The 20859-nt window shown below is 39.5% G+C and overlaps 1 protein-coding gene across 1 annotated transcript in view; it reads right to left on the bottom strand.

The window, feature by feature from the left end:
* POU6F2 (POU class 6 homeobox 2) overlaps positions 1–20216 on the bottom strand; it is a gene marked incomplete at both ends in the record, with an annotated part of 470710 nt that extends 450494 nt beyond the window's left edge. The window contains one exon of the mRNA XM_080818777.1: positions 20112–20216. Coding sequence (XP_080674903.1) covers positions 20112–20216 — 105 coding nt within the window. The remainder of the gene's footprint in view (positions 1–20111) is intronic.
* Between the last annotated feature and the right edge of the window lie 643 nt (positions 20217–20859).

The following is a 20859-nucleotide window of genomic DNA, read 5'->3' on the forward strand; positions in this document are numbered from 1 at the left end:
GGCTTTTGTGTAAAATTTATCTGAAAGTAGAAATGTTTGAAGGTCACTGATGTGGAACGGAGAGACTGGAGGGCAGCTGTTAGTTTAGTAGTCCAGGTGAGAGGAACAAAAGTCTGAAAAGAGAGGGTGGAACCAAGAATAGACAAAGAGATTTCCAACCCAGGTAGATTCCGAGAGCTCTGTCCATTCATGAAACGTGGGAGGTGAGGGAGAGGGAGGAACTGAGGTGAAGAGAAGGCTGTGATATCCTCTGCAGAAATGAGCAGGTCAAGAGCTACAAACATAGTCAGACCACCGGAGTTTGAATCCCAGCTCTGCCACCTTCTTCTGCTGAGCCGGATACACATGTAAAGTTATGAACATTGTCTGGCACACAGTAGGAGTTTAATAAGTTCTCATCATTATTCTTGTAGATGGAATGGGTTTGTAGGAAAGATGTGTTTAGGTTCCAACATGATGCTAGTAAGGGAGAAACTGAGTGTCCAGATTGATACGGTCGAAAAGGTGTCAGGGCTGGAAGTGGATTCAAGAGAAATGCTAGTCAAAGTTACTGAAGGTGATGGGAATATAGAAGAAAACAGAAGAGAACCCAGAACTTAACGTTGCAGGATGCCTGTTTCTGGAAAGGAGACAAAGTAAGTATCAAGTTAAATACAAGAGAGGTAAGAAAACTAGGAGTATCAAGTTGGGGTCGAAGAAGCCAAGTTGCTAAGAAGCTTCAAGAAGTGTGTTCAGCAGTGTCACACACAAAAGGCAAAGGTGGAGGGCTACTTCCATTTCTCTTACAAGGAAAGTTCCAGTAGAGAAGGAATGGACAAGGAAAAGTCATTGGATGACAATCGTTAGAACAGTGAAGGCACGGTAATGTTTTCTGTGCACCCGGCACCATGCTTTGTTCAGATGAATGATCTTGTTAAATCACTCTTTGTGAGGGGGGAGGTTCAACAGCCCACCTCACCGTTCAAGAAACTGAAGCCCAAAGAGGCCAAGTAAGCTGTCCAAGGTGTAAAGGGCCATGGGCCTGGTATTCCAAGGCTTGCATTCCCATATCCCAGCCCTCTCTCCTAACCACTTGGCAATATTCTCTTGAGGATGTGGGAGGAGCAAATGCTATAGAGATAGCCCACTGAAAGAGACAAGGTTCAGAGGTGAAATTCTTGTCAGTCAGCTCCTTTAATAATATTTTAGTATTTTTGAGTATGAAAAAATCACTTGGGGCCCAAAGTTTCCATTTTCTAATGAAATTGTCCTGGTTTGTATAGTTCTAGTAATACCTCAAGACACAGATAGAACAAATACGCAGTCGTGATCCCAAGAAATCTCTGGGAAGCAACTCTGTAGTTTCCATGCCTTTTTAAATAGAAATAATTGAGGCACAAAGGTATCAAGATGCTACCCAATGAGATAGGGGAAAGATCTCGTGAATTGGGGGGCAGATTCTGTGACTTATACAAGTGCTAGTTTGTTCCTTTCAGAGGATTTCCCCTGGAGAATGAATCCTTTTAGAAGGTGCCATAAGGAGATCTGAGGAGACCGTCCTGGATCAGGGGCTGCTGGAAGTCAGGCCCAAGGAGAGTAAGCTGGTGTTAGAGGCAGAGGGGACAAATCTGGCCATAGTAGCCAGAGGCTGTGGCAGGGAGGGGAGCCTGAGCAAACCAGTGATGAGATCAAAATGGCACATGTGAGCACTTACCTGGAGGTTGAAGGAACAGGGAGCAGAGTGGAGGCCTGAGCTGAGGAGGGGCTGAGCCAGGGTGGGAAATGGAAAAGGGGGAAGAAACTGGGCAAAGCACAAACAAGACAAGGCCAGCCTGCTTCTCTGCCCTCACCACCCTTCTTTATCCAGACAGCCGCTGACGAGTGCCTCACGCTCAGGCCTGCCGGGAGCGTCAACCACCTCTGTCATGAGCACTATAACCCAGTCCTGCTCTGTCCCTGTGCTCTGAGAGTCATAATCAGACCACCATCTTGCTTCTGTGCCCAAATGCTCCCTCTGCACCCTGGTCCCGGGGACTGCATCTCCTTTCTCCTCTGGGTCTTGTAGAATTCATTTTCCTCCCCATTGACCCCTCGCCTCGCCCGGAACCAGCCAGCTGCCAGTCCTTCCGCCCCCACCACAATACACACAGCGCCTCTTCCGGCTGGCCTTCCCTATTTCCGGGCTGTTGCTTCCCGCCCCTCCTCCAGGGGCGCTCCTGCAACTCGGGGCTCCCATCCTTTTTGGAAGGGATGACATGTTATTCATCCAAATCTCAACTAATTGAGACTAACAAAGAAGAATTGGCATTAATATAATCAATCGATTTGCCCTTTTATTAGCCTCGGATACTTTGAATTACAGGTGAACAAAATGTTTGTTCCGCCAAGGAGACACATTTTAGGAGAGGGAAAAAAAAAAAGAAAAGATGCATATTACAGAGGGCAGTAACGGTACCAAAGAACGGAGTTAAATTTTGCCTGCCCCCAAGGTGGGGGGCGTGGGCGGGGGGCAGTGCTCAAACCCCTGAGAGCATGTTGCTTCTCTGGGTATTAAGAGGCCAGATGTTCTGAAACATGAACTAAAGCACCTGACTCACCCTGTTCCATGAAATTCCATGTTGACAGATTAAACATGAAGGTTTCACAAGCTTTGACCTCTGTGAGGAAAAACAAAGTAAAGGCTTTCTATATGGAAAGACCATCGATTTATACATGCGTGCATACCTCTGTGTGTGTGTGTGTGTGTGTGTATAAAATCCTGAAATTCAAATATCTGTATTGTTCAGTCTCACTTGAGATCTTAGATGGACTTTCCTTTCACTTGTTTTTGGAACTGTAAGCCTAAACCTATAACCCCTGAAAAATCCCCGTTTTGCCCTTAGACATTATTCCTGACATTTTCATGGTTTTTCTTTTTAGATACCATTCATATTTTATAACATTACAGAATTCTAATTTGAGACTCGAAGCTCCTAACTGTTTTGGCACCATACTCGTCCAAACAAACAACACTTTTTTACTAATCTGGTAAAACTCTTTTTTTTCCCTCTAAGTAAGCCTATATTTCGTTTCCCTCAATTTATATGCAAAATAACAATACTTATTTCATTAAAAAAGGAATATATAGACACACATATATACGTATATGTATTCTCTTCATTGTTACGTTTAAAATTCAGCATGAAAAAAACAAGAAAAAATTAAATGTCAAATATTCAGATATTGCTATTTGCTTATCCCACAGAAATATAAATTATGAAACAGTTCATTAACATAACTGTACTTGTGCATTATTTTGAAAAAATTTTATTCAAGAATCAACTAGAGTAGTCTAAATTCATGCCTTTGTTTTCTAAGTACCAAAATAATTTCTTCATTCATTATATTCCTTATTCATTAACTTTTTCAATTTATAAGTACACATGTAGCTGCCAACTTAACAGGATCTTCTGTGGCCTTTTGTATTAAAAGTTTTAAAACATGATTTGAATAATCCATATCCTGGACTGGAAAGATGAAAATTAGTCACAGTCAATTGATTTGTGTTGCATAAAACACTACTAAAGTGAGGAGTAATACAAGCTTTCCACTCAGAGTAATATTTTAAAGAACATGTTTAGAAGTGGCGAAGTGTTAAAAAGACTTGTTTTTACCACTAAACAAATATAAGAGTATTTTCATGAAACTTCTGAAAATGATGGTATCGGATTTATGAGGTGTCCCTGAGTTGTGTTGTTCTGATCATGTCTTATTTATTTGATCCACATACAACTTAACAGCTAGTGAACATAAACTTCTGAAACACAAAGTCTATGCCCTCATTTCCTCACTCCTCTTTGTCTTTCTTTAAGTTAACATATAGTATATTATTAGTTTCAGAGGCAGAGTTTAGTGATTCGTCAGTTGCATATAACACCCAGTGCTCATCACATCAGCTGCCATCCTTTATGCCCATCACCCAGTTACCCCATCCCCTCATCCCTACCCCCTCCAGAAACCCTCAGTTTGTTTCCTTTACTCAAGAGTCTCTTATGGTTTGTCTCCCTCTCTTTGTCTTTTAAGTCTTCTAAATAAGACCTTGTATCCCTCCTTCATTTTTTAAGATTCAACATTAAGATGTGCCAAAAGTAAGCAGCCATTGGATATCATGGGGATGGTGGCTTAAATTAAACACAATATGAAATATGAATAACAAATTGTGGGTAAGGAAGCCACTTTCCTTTCAGACGGCAATATGAAAATGGAAAATAATAATTTTCAAGTCCTATTTCCGTATTCTAAAATGAAATTAGTAGCACAACATACAAAAACTTCCCAGACAAGGATTTTTGAGAAGGAACTTAAGGGAGGATAGACAACTCAAGACTTCAAACAGCTTGAGAAGCCCATTCTACTTCTAGAAAGAAGAGAGATAGCTGTGGCAGAGAAGAGCTCCGCAGTGGGTACTGGATGCCCAGACAGCCAGCAGGTACTTCTAGAAAGACTTAGAGTTGTGAAAAGTGGAGGGCAGGGGAGGGTAAGATGGTGAGAATAAAGAAGACAAACCTATAGCATCTCTAGCAACTCCTTCAATTCATCTAAGGTGACTGTGGGCCAATTTCACAGAAAGAAATGTGGCCGGCAGGAAGGAATGGAGGGAAGAGGGGGATGGAGAAAGGAAAAGAGGAAAGAAAGTGATAGGGATGAAGAAGCAGCAGAGGAGAGGGAAATGCAGAAATCCCAGGACCTTATTTTATCCAAACCCCATTGTTTGGATTCTCAGTTTGACAAGAACTCCAATAAGATACCAATACCACCCATTTCCTGTAAAAATAGGCCATATAGAATTGCCCAGAGAAATGGTGTGGTGGGGGGGCGCTGATCTCTTGACCTCTTGTTTTCATGTGAATGGACTTCTCACCCCACAGAGGAGGAATTCTGTATCACACTGGTGGGTGAAAAGAGTGTGATACTCATGGTCCTTGACATCGGTAAAGAATTTGATTGTTTCCCTCTTGACCCCACTCCCCACAGGAGACAGAAATCCTGCATAAATGGGTCTCTTCGTCCAATCCAAACTCTTCTTTGATGGGCTGTCCCAAGATCAAAATATAGGGTCGTAAGCAATTAGCAGGCCCATCTGGCTGCAGACACGAAGCCACATTTTTCAATAGCTCTGTAAGTAATAAAGGGAAAATAAACTTGAGAATTAAAGAAAGGATCTTATTTCCTGTCCATTAAAATCCCAATGAAAGAAATGAGCACATTAGGCACCAATTTATTGTATATTAATATATAACCATAATTTTTCCCAACCTTAAATAACAGCTAGTGGGTCAGGGATAGAGTCTTCTGTTTGTTTGCTCAGAAATATAAGATAATCCCCTGTTCTGTGATGTGGTATCAACTTTTCCCGCTGATTTTAACCAAACAACCAGGAGGTAGCATGGTCTCTCGCCTTCAGTGGTTCCTTTAGAACTCTCTAATAAAAATTTGGTCCAACTGAAAAGAGGGAAAAAACTTCCAAGAAATATTGAACGGTAAGAGGTGTGTATAGGTGAGAAGCCCTCCAAACTCTTCAGCTCATACCCTCATCTACCTTCTTTTTTCTAGCACACACCTCACTTTTTTGTGAGGATCCCAGTGTCAGGTTTGACTTGCCTTGTATTTATTTGTCATCATGGCCATGATCCTACCCTGCCAGATGACTGTTCAGCCATTAGGATTTGTGGATTTATCCTGTACTAGGTCCACTGAGGTAAAAATAGGAGAGAAATCAAGAGAGCCAAAGAGAAGCAACATTCATGGGTTTAAAATAAGAGAATTAACTTACTAGTAGGGCTTCTACCTGACACTGTCCAAGGAAGGGAAATGTCCTGGCAGGGTCACCGTCTTGACGTTCAGAAGTCTGACAGATCTGGTTAGCCTAATTTAGGTATGCGGAAAAGTTCTTTTGTCACCAATATCGTGGTAACTACCAAGCCACCCTCCCGGCTGATGTGCTCTGAATGTGGCACAGGAGAAGAGGAAACACCTCGCGTCCCTGACCATATTCTTTTGCTGTATTTCAGACAGCACTAGAAGTCCCTGTTTCTTCTAATGAACGGAGCCACGGGTGGTCTACAGTGTAAGAAATGGACAAGGAAGAGAAGTTTTCAACATGCACACTCCCCTCTACGTTGCATTGAAACGAAGCTTGAATGAAAAGTGAACTAAGAGCACCTTGTAGACTCTGCTGTTGGGCATATACCTCACTTTGACTCCCTCTCCACAAGCTTAACCCCATGTCTCCCAGTGCCAGGCCCCTGCACAAGGTGTTAGCCACACTCAGCTCATCTGTCAGGTCAATGACCATGTCTCCTTCCCATGTCTCCTTCCCATGTCCCCTTCCCGTGATGCACAGTGGTCATGGAGAGGAGGTATAGGTCTGGAAGAGGTGGCAGGCCAAAGTATAAGATGGGTTATACCACAGGGGATTACAAGCTCCAGGCAAAACCACTATCATTTTTTTAAAAAGATTTTACTTATTTATTTGACAGAGAGACACAGCAAGAGAGGGAACACAGACAGGGGGAACGGGGTAGGGAGAAAAGGGCTTCCTGCTGGGCAGGAGGCCTGATGGGGGGATCAATCTCAGGACCCTGGGATCATGACCTGAGCAGTAGGCAGATGGCTACTGAGTCACCCAGGAGCCCCACAAACTGTCTTTACCAAGTGTTCTGTTCACTTCTGGTGTTCCAAAGCAGTGAGTGCTTTGTTGAGGATTGTGGTGATTCATTTCACCAAACCATCCTACTACTAACCAAATATCCATGGGTTCCAACCTAACTGCATTAGGTGTAAAGGTTAAAGAGATACTTAAAAGTAAACTCTATGTGGTCCTACATCCATAACACAAATGCAAACAGAATTAATGTTTTACTGGGTAGAGAAAGATTTCTCCTTTCCAGCCCCACAATGGCCTCCAGGGAGACAAATGTCAAAAATGCCACTTGAGGGGCACCTGGGTGGCTCAGTGGGTTAAGCCTCTGCCTTCAGCTCGGGTCATGATCTCAGGGTTCTGGGATCGAGCCCCACATCGGGCTCTCTGCTCTGCAGGGAGCCTGCTTCCTCCCCTCTCTCTGTCTGCCTCTCTGCCTACTTGTGATCTCTCTCTCTGTCAAATAAATAAAAAATTTTTTAAAAAAATGCCACTTGACGGGAAGAAATTTCATTGAAAATAGTTAAGCAGGATAGAAGAAACCCTTTATTACCTGAATTTCAAAAAAAGAATGGAATTGATACAGGAGAAATGCCACAATATTATTAAAGTTTTCCAAAATTTGAGTTAAGAAACATCTTGGGAGAATCACGGGATTTCCCACCACCATAATCTTAATTATAGCAACATAATTAGTTTATAAAAATTAGTTTCGAAGTGTCAATGCACATCTGGCTAGAATTTAGTTGAGTTAGTTGAGTTGAATTAGTTGAGTTAGAATTTAGTTGCGTTTCTTGTTTTTGTGTATTTTTTTTTTTGCTTTGGATGTTTTTGTTTTTGTTTTTGTTCTTGTTTTTTGTGAGAGAGAGAGCAAGCAGGGGGAGGGGGAGAGGGAGAGAGAGAATCTTAAGCAGACTCCATGCTTACAGCAGACCCCAATTCAGGGCTTCATCTCAGGACCCTGAGATCATGACCTGAGCAGAAATCAGGAGTTGGATGCCTAACCAACTGAGCCATCCAGGCACCCCTAGAATTTACTTAAATTACTAAATTTAAGTGAATTAAGTAAATTTAAATTTACTTAAATTTTTTATGAAGAATTAATAGAGAAAGCAAGGTCATCTTATAAATTTAACTCACTGACTTTAAATGCAAGTAAGATTGTTAATCAGTTAAAAAACAAAATGTTAATCAGCTAAGAGATAAAAACAAGAGTTTTGAGATGATTAATCTCAAATAGTGAGGACCATCATAAAATACATACTTGCTTCTATTTTACATATTTATATATTATAATATGTTACGTATGACATAATATCATATATCAATTTGTTTTGAAAATGTTCAAGCCCTCCCCAAAACCAGGGGAATTTTGTTCCTCATACACACAGAACAGTGCCCACTGTGCTCTGTTTAAGTCTGTTGTGTCTGAAGGCACATCTCCCAAAGCACAAAAAAAATGGAGGCCAGGGCGACCCCTTGTTTAGTAGCAGCAGCTGTTTCTATGGAAGCCTATCACAGAGGACCAGCTTACTCTTCCACCCTTCCATTCAGCGTCTCTTCTCTTGTTCTGTATAAAACACCACCAGGTACAGCCCAATTACAACAGGTAATGATACCAACAATAAAATTCATGTATAGGAAACAAGTAAGTCATGGATTCTCCTCAAGGAAGGAGAGGAGAAAACAGAAAAAGGGAGGGAGAAAAGAAGGAAGGGACAGTGGAGAGACGGGGACAACGAAAGGCATTTCTGTCATAAACTCTGCCTTCATCAAGAGATGATGCTAAGAATCATACTTTCCACAGGTAATGGGTAGGGCCATGTTTCATTTCTGTGATTTAGTCTATGATTAAAGGCTTCCAGCATCCTTAGTTGAAATTCCAGCTTTGCCACTTACTGTCTGTGGGACCTTGTGTCAATTCCTCAGTTACCTAATTGGTAGACTGGAAATAATAACAGTAATTACCTCACAAAGATATGATAAGGTTTAAAGTATGCTTATAATGTTCCCAACACCTGGGAAGTGCTTACTAATTGGTAGATCATTATCATTATTGTTATTTTCAAGATGGTTAAATATCTAGTTCTTCTCTGGATAAATTAACATTAACTTAGATAAATTAAACATTAACTTAGATATTCAACACAGCTTACAACATTCAAGATTACCACTGAAACACACACACACACAACGAATACCAGACTAAACTTCCATTCTTTCGCTATAGATTTATGATTGTGTGTGTGCCTACATGAGGGGAGAGGCGACAGTGTTTAATCTTCATTCTCTCGTTTTATTATTTAAAATAGCATCCATTCAGTGCCCCTGGGTGGTTCAGTTGGTTAAGCAACAGCCTTCGGCTCAGGTCATGATCCCAGGGTCCTGGGTTCGAGCCCCATGTCAGGCTCCTTATTCAGCAGGGAGCTTGTGTCTCCCTCTCCTTTTGCCTGCTACTCCACCAGCTTGTGTTCTCACTCTCTAATAACTAAATAAATTTTTTTTAAATTTAAAAAATTAAGTAAAATAGCATTCATTCAATTTAAGAGGCCCTGTGATAGAGTGCCTTAATATTACCCAGATAAATTGAATCAGAATTTCTAGGGCTGAGGCACCTGGGCAGCTCTGTCCGTTAAGCATCTGACTCTTGATTTTGGCTCAGGTCATGATCTCGGTGTCCTGGGATCAAGCCCCATGTCAGGTTCCACACTCCGTTGGGAGCCTGCTTGAGATTCTCTCTCTCTCCCTTTCCCTCTGCCCCTCCCCACCTCAAAAAGAAATAAAATAAATCTTAAAAAAAAAAAAGAATTTCTGAGGATGGATCCTGCATACCAATAGATTTTCCAAAGGTTGCTCCAGGTGGTTCTAAAAGGCAGCCAGGGTTAAGAAGTGGTATAGAGGAAAACAGTGAACCCTTAGAAAGGATTTCTAAGTTTGTAGCTCATTTCTTTTCTTCACTGGCAATATGGCTGGGAAGAAGGCATCTAACCTCTCGGAGCCGGTTTCCACTTCCATAAAACTGGAATGATGAGTTACACCTAACTTCTCAGAGCTGTGGATTGCAGAGGAGAGCAGAAGGACCCAAGCTTTGCTCTGAAGCTTATTCTTGGGAGCCAGTATTGAGTGCCACATGAGGGAGCCAGCTACTTTTAAACTCATAAATGAAGCACGATTGTTTTCTACTCAGGTTACTTGTCCATCCACCCACCCAAGGACTCAGTGCTGGGAATCTAGACAGCGAAAGATGTCCCAGTTAGCTCACACTCCCATCGCTTACACAAATAAAGATTACTACCCACTTCCTTTCCTTAGTATATGTGCAGTGATGTGGTTAAGATGAATGAGCACAGACCTATCCTAAAAGAAATGTAAAACATAACTCTTCACATTCTCTTAAATATTTAAGGAGCCTATGTTTTGTCCACCTTCCCCAAAACCCTAAATTAACCGAATTCAAGGGCTGTGTTTGATTAGTTTTGATCCGGCCCTTCTCCTGACTGCATTATTTAACCTATGAATCATGGTTGAAGGATTGGTCTGACATTATGAAATATAGAAAACAGGAATTTAACTGACATGCATTACCATGAATTTCTTCTGGTCTCTTTTTCACTAATCTAGGTGTACTAACTGAATCATACATTGGAAACATACATCTCTGTCAATTATCTTAATAAATAGCACCGAGACCCACGTGAGAAAATCAGTTATGCGTTTTGTTCAGCTGAACTGGTGGCTTGAAACAAACACAGAAGTTTTAAAGTCATAATGCATCTGATTGAGAACTGGCTCCCTATGTCGTTATCACTTAGTCTTACTTCTTTCACTAAATATGATGTTGCGATCTTTACTAGGATTTTCATGGGCTTGAGCATTCAATATAGAAATGATAAATCTGTATTCTTGTGGCACACAGCTAACCTTCATCTCTAACATCACTCATCATCTTCTCTTAGGAGATACTCATTATGAGTTCCTTTGGTAAAGCAAACCCCAGTTAGAAGATTCTGGGATTTATGGATGCTAAGAGAAACAAAACATCTCTATGTGTTAGTCTTATTGCCGAGGCTAACTTATTTCTGAAAAGTAGATGGTCATCAGGAGAGAACTGGTTACATATTTTGATGATCATTTCACAATACGCGCAGATGTTGAATCACTATATTGTACACCTGAAACTAACATAACACTGTATGCCAATTAGAACTCAACAAGGAAAGAAAATGGTTAAATAGGTCAGTGTCTACCCATATGAGGGAATTCCATGGAGAAAGATGGAAACCTATTTGTAATAATATGAGATGTTGAACGTACGTTTTTAAACTGTGGAAGTTGTAGAACTCTGTATATAGTATGAATCTACTTGGGCTATTTGAAGATTTTCTGTGCTTACACATGCATAGACAATTTCTGGAAAGATATAATTAATTTTTGATGACGGTTATTTGTGGGGTGGAATGATGGGCTACTTTACTTTTCACTTTATATTCTCCTGTGTTGTTAAAATTGTTTGTCATAAGCACACATTGCTTTTATAATTTGTTTAATAAAAAATTTAAAAAGACTCTTAGAATTCTACTATGTAACTCTCCTCAATCATCTGCACATAACAATTGTCTCCATGTTCTGTAGGTTTTACTCAGATGCTCCACTCCTTGCCTGAACTAGCTATTTAACTTCTATTTGATGGATCATGGTAGAAAGAAAGAAAACAATCCCAGTTAATATGTCTCAGCATTTGTAGAAAGTAGCTACAAAATGGAAATACACTGCAAAACAAAGTGCCCTTGTTTTTGGAAGTTACCAAATGTACCTTGTACATGTATATTACCATGTAATGGTAATCCATTACCATAATAATCATCCACTATAGTGCTCAACTATGTACTCAGCAGTAATCCTGATTTCTAGAACTTGCAAAGTATTTTCTCATTCTCTTAAACAACTTAGTTGAAAGGAAGAGTATTTTAAATCATTTTTATGATTATATTTTATTTTTATTTTATTTTATTTTATATTTTATTTATTATATTTTATTTTAATATTAAACCAACCATAATTTTTTCATATATTAATTGAAAAATGTCCAAATATTTTTTTTTATTATTAGAGGTTAAATAAGCACGTATTCCCAAAATGTCTATGGAGTGTGGGTCTGTTTTCACTAATTTGATTGCCTCATTTTCTTTTTTTTTTTTTTTTAATTTATTTGACAGAGAGAGATCTCAAGTAGGTGGAGAGGCAGGCAAAGAGAGAGAGAGGAGGAAACAGGCTCCCTGCAGAGCAGAGAGTCCAATGTGATGAGGGGCTTGATTCCAGGACCCTGGGATCATGACCTGAGCAGAAGGCATAGGCTTTAACCCACTGAGCCACCCAGGTGTCCCCTCATTTTCATTTTTATTCCAAATTCTTTAGTCCCTGGAAATCTACATACAGGTCTGTTTACAAATGGAAAAAGTTTTCAGAAAAGAAAAACTTTAGTCCCTGAATCAGGTATTAACGTTTTGCTAAGAAACACAGTATAACTGTCTTGGATATGAGCTATAATGTTCATCTTTGCTCCCAGAAACCTTTTGAATAGTATTTCCAGTGCCTTTATATTAGCAACATCAGTAAGACACTAAGAAATACATCTCAGAATGTGTAAAAATTAACTCTGTTAACGAGAGCTTTGAAACAGAAAAAGTGAATACAGCCAAAGATGTACTTTTCAGACCCTTGAACACCATCTGCAGATAAGAGCAGTGAGAGATTTTCTAATTTGGGGTTCTTCCAACACAGCCAAATTTCCACAAAATCTCCTCTTTTCCCAAATTCTGACCTGGGGCGTTTCATCCTACAATCACTTCTGCCTCCCGTTCAACCAGCATCTTGTCAAATCTGGCTGCAAGATTAAGTTTCCTGATTCAGAATTCAATATTGTAACCCTAAGGATATAAGATCCAAGCTGGAACATTCTGTTTTTTTAAAAAAATGGATAAAATTGTTTCAGCCCAGAGACCACAGTTTGCTCTGACCATAATGATGAATCATCAGGGTTGACACTAAGTGAAATGAGCTTGATGTTCCTGGCTTTATTCGCGCACGTTAAGCAGGGTTTTACATTGGTCCCGACCCTCAACCTTTTCTCCAAAAGGCTGAAAGAGCCTCGTTTGCTAGTATTATTTAAGGCTTTCGAAATGAACTGGTCTATCTGTAGCAGGTTTGGCCAGCCAGAGCCCAGGACTGTGTACCCAGCCCCATCCGCGCCCACGCCGACATCCAATTTTGAAAGAATACAACTGACAATCTAAGAAATATCTACTCCCCTCCACCCCACACACCTTTCATTCTAATTAGGGTTTCTGATACCCATGCTTCTCTGTTGGCAATTTGCCTCTCACTCTCAACAATAAAGTATTACATTTAAAAAAGGTGAGAAAATACCATTTAACAAGTATTTAATCTTTTTAAAGTAGGTCTGTTTCTGTAAGGTTTTAGGTGCTAGTCATAGATATTTTCTCCTTCAAATACTTTCTCTTTAGTCCTGAAAAATTAAGTTGTCCGATCTGCAGAGTCAGCATCCTATTAGCCACACAAAACACCTATTTGCATAAGGCTGCTCTTCCCCAGCGGCCCAAGCACCTGTTCAACTCTAGTAGAAAGCTCCAGAGATCAAGAGTTCCTTAATTTCAAAATTCCTGGGTGGGAGGGTGGGGGAACCAGGTGGTGGGTATTAGGGAGGGCACAGATTGCATGGAGCACTGGGTGTGGTGCATAAACAATGAATACTGTTACGCTGAAAATAAATAAAAAATTGGAAAAAAAAAATTCCTGTTTCATGGCACTAGTACTGTAAAGCTTTTTTTTTCCCCCTTTCGGCTTTCTTTTAAAATTGTATTTGTCTTGTCCTAAAGTAATTGTCTCGCTGCTTATTTCTGTGATCGGAAATCACTAGGTGCGATGAAATCAGCTTACAAAATAACTTCACACAAATACTAACTATGGAGTGTTGGTGAGTTTCCTGCTCCGTGTCTGCTTTGTTTTGCTTCAGGTCTTGCCGCTCTCTCTCTCGCTCGCTCTTTCGCTCTCTCTCTCTTATGCCCTTTGCTGCCTAGGCAGCCCACAAGGATTCACTTTTCACTTATTACTCATCAAACTGACTCTGGATTACAGTGGGGAAGAGAGGAAAAGCTGAGGGCAGAAATGACAGTGAAGGAAGAGAGCAAAATACCAGAGCAATGCATTTGAGTTACTATTTCCTTTTCTTTCACTGAAGGTGTGGACACATTTATTTGCATCTCTGACCTTAGGAGGTGGGAGCTGGAAATTGCATGGGCGTCTTTCCCCACCGAAATAATCCAGCCCCTGGTTGGGGTTGGGCGTGGGAGGACACTGAAATAGGTGAAATTTAAAATATTCTGTGGATCTTCAATTTTTTTTTTCTTGTGCTTCTGGTTAGGTGGTTAGAAAAAATGTGGCTGAAGGGAATCGGGTTGCAGTTCACCTGGAATCAGTACCAGGTAACAACAGCTAATCTCAGTTTTTTAAAGAATCTTTCCTATCACAGGGGTTTCAAAGCTAGTGATAAAAACAAAAAGCTATTTTCTGAAACCAACCAACTTGAAAAATACTTGTTTTAAACCCTGGAGATTTGCCTTTGGTATAAATAATCAGAAATGTTTTCAATTATTTTGCTCTTCTTTGCGTGCAATGGTTTTATATTTAGAAGTGGTGGGCCTGAAATAATAATATGGTCATTTATAGCTTTATAGGTAAAGTAACGAAAACAACACAAACATCGGGCAAATCAGGGGGGAATTCATCAGAAAAAAATTAGGCAGTTTTCATCATCATTGGTTCCCATTGAAGAATCGGGAAGAGCAAGAAAATATTAGAAAAGAAAAAATGAATTTTAGTGAAATGGAATGACAGTTTCTCAGAGCTCCTTCTTCAACTTAAAGTTCAAAAGAATGTGTAAAGAACACCACTGGCACAAATTTTGATTATAATTTTGGACCAGCTCAAGACAACATGACTCTGAACAAAGTACTGACATGTGATCCCAGAATGGGGTTTGGTAATTTACTTTCTTGGACATATGTTTCACCAACCCCAGTCCCCTCAAAAAAGGAGGGAAGGGAGGGAGAAAAAAAAGGAAGTACATAAGTGAAAATGAGAAATTATAGTGAGAACAGCTACTAACTTCCTCCCAGGTAAAAGCTTGGCCCCAAAATAAAAATGAATTTCAACATCGTATCATTTAAATTTTCTGTTAGTGTTCAAAATGATGGTCAGTATTTACCTTGTTGCCTATTTTTCTTCAGGTCTGATCTTTTGATATTTGCATTATATTTCACAACCTTACTTTTTACTCAGGTGTTAGAAAAAAGGAACAGCTTACATGATGTCACAATACAAAGGAAGGCGGAGCTTCTCGCTATTTGCAGACATGTTCTTAAATTCCAATTTTGGCAAACCATAAAGACGAAAACAGAAAGATGCTTTCAACCCGTGGGGAAAATGCAGTTTACATGGCAAAGTGACCGTCAACGGAGGGATGCCTTCTTTCACTCACCTCCCCAGCAAGTACTAAAGAATTGATATACAGGAAACATATTACATTCAAACTTTCTTTCATTAAGTACTCAATTTCAGTGTTCCAGCAACCTCTCTCCATATTCTAGAGACGTGAATCCAAAAGCTTCAAATTCTTAACCACTGAAATCTATACCCTGATAAAGTTTCATTCAGTGATCTTAGAAATAGAAAAGAAAGTGTGATTTCATGACCAGCTCTCATGGGCTTGGTGAGTATTATTAAAGACATTATTGTACAGTATCATTACTATATTGAGACATTGTTACTTTAATGGGCAAAATTGCCTTTACAATTTAAACACGGCTCAGGTGACACCCTGAACTTCAATTTTAAAATATTTTAAAGGTAATACAAATTGAGTCCATTCAAAGAACACAAAAAGCCAACTCTCCTCTAAGTCTAAGAGTATTGACTTAATTAGAAATACATAGTACTGATTCAATTCCTTACAAAGGGGGCATTGGCACCATTTTGTATTCAGAAAGAATAATCCTTAATTAATTTGTATTTTGCTAGTATACCTTCACCGATAATACCCTGAAAAGAAGTATTCTCCATTAAATCCAAACAACAATTTCGGAGCCCTCAAGTATATGAATCTGTTGAAGTGATACGTTGGTTTCCTAAGGAAAGGGCATTCACATCTCCAAAAATGAGTTTTTAGAGCACATGCAAGTTAGGCTTGGCATGGGTAAAACAGGGTTAAGTTAGCCCTCGAGTTTAATTTTTATATGAAGGGCATGAAAATCAGTCGAAATGGACTTAGGACGATAGGCAAGTGCATGGTCTACACACCATTGGGGTTCCCTCTCCCTGGACCACCTTCATTTCATGTCAGCCTGGGTATGTACTGGTTAAACAGATTGTCCTCAGAGCCATGCTAAATACTTTTGGGAACAGGAACAGTATAAATAAACCCACACACACAATAGTCTTACTACCACAACAACGAAATATTTCTGTGTTTTAAAATCTTCATACGAGAAACCCTGCTCTGATCAGCACACACACTTGAGCCCGGTCTCAGATGACGACATTCCCCTTCTAACGTGCCACCTTCAAACACCTTAAGTTGTCTACAATTACTGTGTAAGTGGTTTTTTTATTTAAAAAAAAAAAGACCCATTTTACTGATAAGGAAAACTGCAAAAGCTTTTGAATGCACTTCCAATCTACTAAGCCTCGTTTCTCCACTTTTCCACGGATCCCTTCGCCACATTCATTGGACGTGGATCCATGAGCACTTTTACCCAGTTGTGTCTCTCCCATTCCTAGCAAACTCTCAGATATGCTTGATAAATATCTTTATCTAATTTGCCTCATCTGTTGTTTTTATTAACAACTAATTTAATATCCTCTATTCTGTAATATCTGCAGAAGCCAGTATAAGGAAGCGTGCATCCAGCCCAGACCCTCAGGCCTGCGCATCAAGATGGCAGGCTGGCCAACGGTCCTCTGGGGACAGCAGTGCCAGAAGGAGGATTGGACACGGTGACCCGTCTGCATGAGATGAGGGGGGAAAAAAAAGACAACCAGGAGGTCTGTAATACTGATGAACTAATCTGTCACTCACAAGCTCAGGTCTGCAAAAAAGAAAAAATGCAGTAAACATTTAATGACCATGAGAGGTGGAAAGGCGAGTCCTCATTTTTGAGTGGTATTCAAACCCATGGCTCAGATTCTGAATAACTGTTCAGTTGGAGTCGATTTGAAAAAACATCAGAAGGCAGCAAGCCACCCTGTAGTTCAAAGGGTTAAGAAGCGTGCTACAGATAACTCTCAAAAATCCAGTTGATTTCCAAGAACTATATGAATGAACCAAGTTTCTTGATCTTGGTATCCTAGGCGGGGAGTTTGTTCTTAAGTACTAGACTGCTTAATTGCTTGCTTGGGGGAGAGAAAATCCTGGGGGAAAGACATTTATGAACAATATCTGCTCTACGGAGCCAGGACACTCTCTCGAGCTGGATCATGGCCAGCAACACAGAAAAGTCTACTCTTCCCCTCCAGTGGAAGCAACTGGATATTTGATCCTAGACATGAATGAAAAACCTAAAAGATATTTCATGGGAATCTTTCAATATTCTGAATGGAAAATACCTTTGAAAATGGGTTATCTGCTCCTCTAACCCAAGTCCACTTAGGAACAGAACTAAGAACAGGGAAAAGAAAGAAAAAAAAAAAAAGGACAGAAATAATTATCATTCTAATATGTATCTGAGGAGGAATGCAAACAAACATTTGCATGATCAAATGGGACGATTCACACCTGCTGAGTAGGTATGATACAGCTGAAAAAAAGACACTTTTTTTTTATTATGATTGACTGAAAAGCAGTAAAGATTATTGTCACTTTCTCTTCATTGTTTGAAGTAGTCATTTGGGTAAGTATTTTTATCTGTGCTACAACAATTAAAAGGAAATCATTTCAAATATCTATGCCCTCTTCGTTTTTCATCTATAGATAGGGGCTCAATTTAGGCTTCTGACTTTTATCATATGCAGATGGAGTAGTTTGCCATTTTTCTTTCTTTTTGCATACTAGTGTTTCAGTTTCAGAAGAAGTAAGCATTGTAGTTTGTACACTTTTAATACAGACAATTTGTATAACCTTCAGAAAAACTGCTTTTATAATTTACCAGCTTGACAAAAGTATCTGAGGTTTTTTTAAGCAAATAATTTATGAGAAATGAAATCTTCAGAAAACATGCAGCTACTTTGATGCAACTATTTAGAAAGTATTTGTGACAAGTCATTACATGTGTAATTCCTGGACATAGTGAGTCTCTAAAAATTAAAGTACATACAAAATACCCAGCTATGTCATAATAACAACCAATTTTAACTCCTGACAAATCAGAAGCTTAAATCTGGCATCTGTAAAATCTATACCAATTTCCTTTTTTAAAGTACACAGTTGAACCTTCTAAAAAGTATATACATTTGCAATCATTTCCAAAACAATACTGATTACAAATTAAAAATATCTCTCCTGTCTTGTCTTTTAAACCAAGTTTCTTTTCCCAACTAAGGGAAATGTACATGAAATGAAATCCTATTTATTTTTTGGGACTGAAATACAGTAATTTTGCACAAGATTATGACCATACCATGACATGCAGGTGACAGAATGTGTTTGCAACCCGAGAAAAGTTTTATTAAACAGGACAAAACTGTTATCAGGAGCTCAACCCTTATTTATCTACAAAAAAGCCATCTTTTTTAACAGGTTATTTATTTAATCCTATATGCCAGGATTATTTTAGATAAACTTGATATCCTTACTTGCTCATCAGTGAACACTTAACACCAAAGTGGGTATTAACCACATGTAAAATCAGTCTTTACATATTTTCTCCTGCCAAATGTATGCCCAGAGACTTCACTTTATATCTGTCTGTATAACAAAAACCAACTTGCAAGTTTTTAAAAAATATTGTTTCACCAAAGCAGATATCTACTGCTTTTAAGAGTGTGAGCCTGTGGAAACATGGTATTATGTATCTGACATTTCCCATCTAAAAATACATTATGAAGCATGCTGGTATTAATAAACCATGTGCCTTCAGAACCCGAAAGTGCTTTGCTATAATTTGGTTGAAAACAGAGTCAAACGGTATATTTTCCACCATGCTATTAACATACAGCAAACAAATTTCACAGCATCCCTTTGGCAGCTTGTCTCTCGATTGGAAAGTGTGCAAAGAAAAAAAAAAAACTTTTAGGAGTTTATCAATATTCGTAACCCCATTCAGACTGATGAGGTAACAGTTCATAAGGAAGTCTGGATAACTCAGAAAAAATCAGATCAAAAATACATTACCAGAAGAAGAAAAGAAAGAAAGAAACCACATATATTCTCATTTTCCTCACCCCACCCCCATCACAGAAAAATCACCCTTCCTTTGCAGCTGGGCACTATCATTCCTTTCCCCTCCTCAGTTATTGGAAGGCAAATGAAAATACAAAGATCCCTTCCTCTCCTGATTGAGCTCCCAACGCAAACATTTAAACACAAACATAAAGTACCGATTTCACAGAAAGCGCGGACCGAACGGAAAGATCAAGACTCACTGACCCATTTGGAAGACAAAGACGACAGAACAGCAAAGCTCTAAAAATCAGCTTGTGAGGCCTCAGAGAGAGATTCTTCTGGCATTTCATCACAGCAGCCCCAGACCAGTTCACCTCCCTGGATCCAGGGAGGGGGAACTAAATAGAGCTGTTTATTAAAGCTCTGGTGCTGGATTGCATTAGGAAGCCGAGCAGACCACCCGGACCTTTCGGAGTGTGGCAGTGTTTAATTTGCTGCCTGTCCCTCTGCAGCGGCCAAGACCACTGCCACGTTTACCAGGCTCCATCCCACGTTATCTGGGTTAGAAGTAAAGGCACGTGTGTTGCTATATTTCCATTTTCCATATAGACAGGGAGAGGGAGAGGAAGAGAGAGAATACAGCCCAAAGAAAAATATGGAACAGAACAATTTTAACTACTACCTAGGAAACATAGCACTTTACTCTCTCCTCACAGTTTCTTCCAGAGCTCACCATCTCAACAGAAAATAAATTCTGAGACATAGATTTTTTTTTTTTTTAACATCCAGGCCAAATTATAAATTAGAGCCATCCTTAGATTTTTTTTTTTCCCCCTGTTGTTGTTTTAATTTTTGTTGTGAAGCCTGGCGTGGAAGTTTGAGGCTGAGGTTCCCTGGCTAGATTTACTGGGTGCCTTTTGCCTCTCGCACTTTCAGCACTACGTGGCAGGTCGCTGGAGATACAGATAGAAAGATGGTACTGTAAATATGAATTATGTGAATCATATGGTGAGACCCTTGTGGAAAAAAAGGGGAGTTGAGAAATGGCTGACTCCATACCTGACCAATTACAGCTTGCATGGTCCCCGTATCCTGCTGGGCTGAGAGATCGCAATCCATCATATGTTGTCTTTGAAAAGGAGAATGGGGGTTTCTGGCATGCATCTGTCAATCAACTTCTGCACTCACAACCATCACCAAAAGCAAGGGGAAAAAAAGTCAAGCTGCTCCACCAAATAGGATGAAACCGTCATGTGACCTCCGGCAGACACGCACACACACATTCACTACCTCCATAGAGCGTAAGAATTTTCTGTAGATATGAAATGACATTGACAAATATCCAATACCAAGTAAATAAAGTGAGACAAACAGCTATTCGCCAAAGACAAAACATTGGCTGTAATCTTCCGCTAAAGGTTTAACAAACCTCTGACGATTTCTTTTTTTAATGCTCTAGCAACCTGTGTTTAAAACCAAAACCAAAACATAATTAACTATTTCATGTGATAATTGAGGTTTTGATTGATACTCTACCACATACATTCTTTTCAATTATAAGTTATCACCCGACTTCTGAGAAGCTGTCCCTAATGATTTTATTTTCAGATTCTCTAAATGACCTTTGGACAAGATGCAGTAATCTTTGCAGTTTTCTATAACGTCACCTTTACAGAAAAGCTTGAAATGTTAACCGTCGCATAACACAGATACCCTGATATTTGTTGATTGGAAATGGATATATACAATCATTTGTGTAAACTGTGATGACCACTCAAATATAAAATATTCAAAGCGTGTAAATAGT

This window comes from Martes martes, assembly GCF_963455335.1.
Source record: "Martes martes genome assembly, chromosome: 11".
Lineage (NCBI taxonomy): Eukaryota > Metazoa > Chordata > Mammalia > Carnivora > Mustelidae > Martes > Martes martes.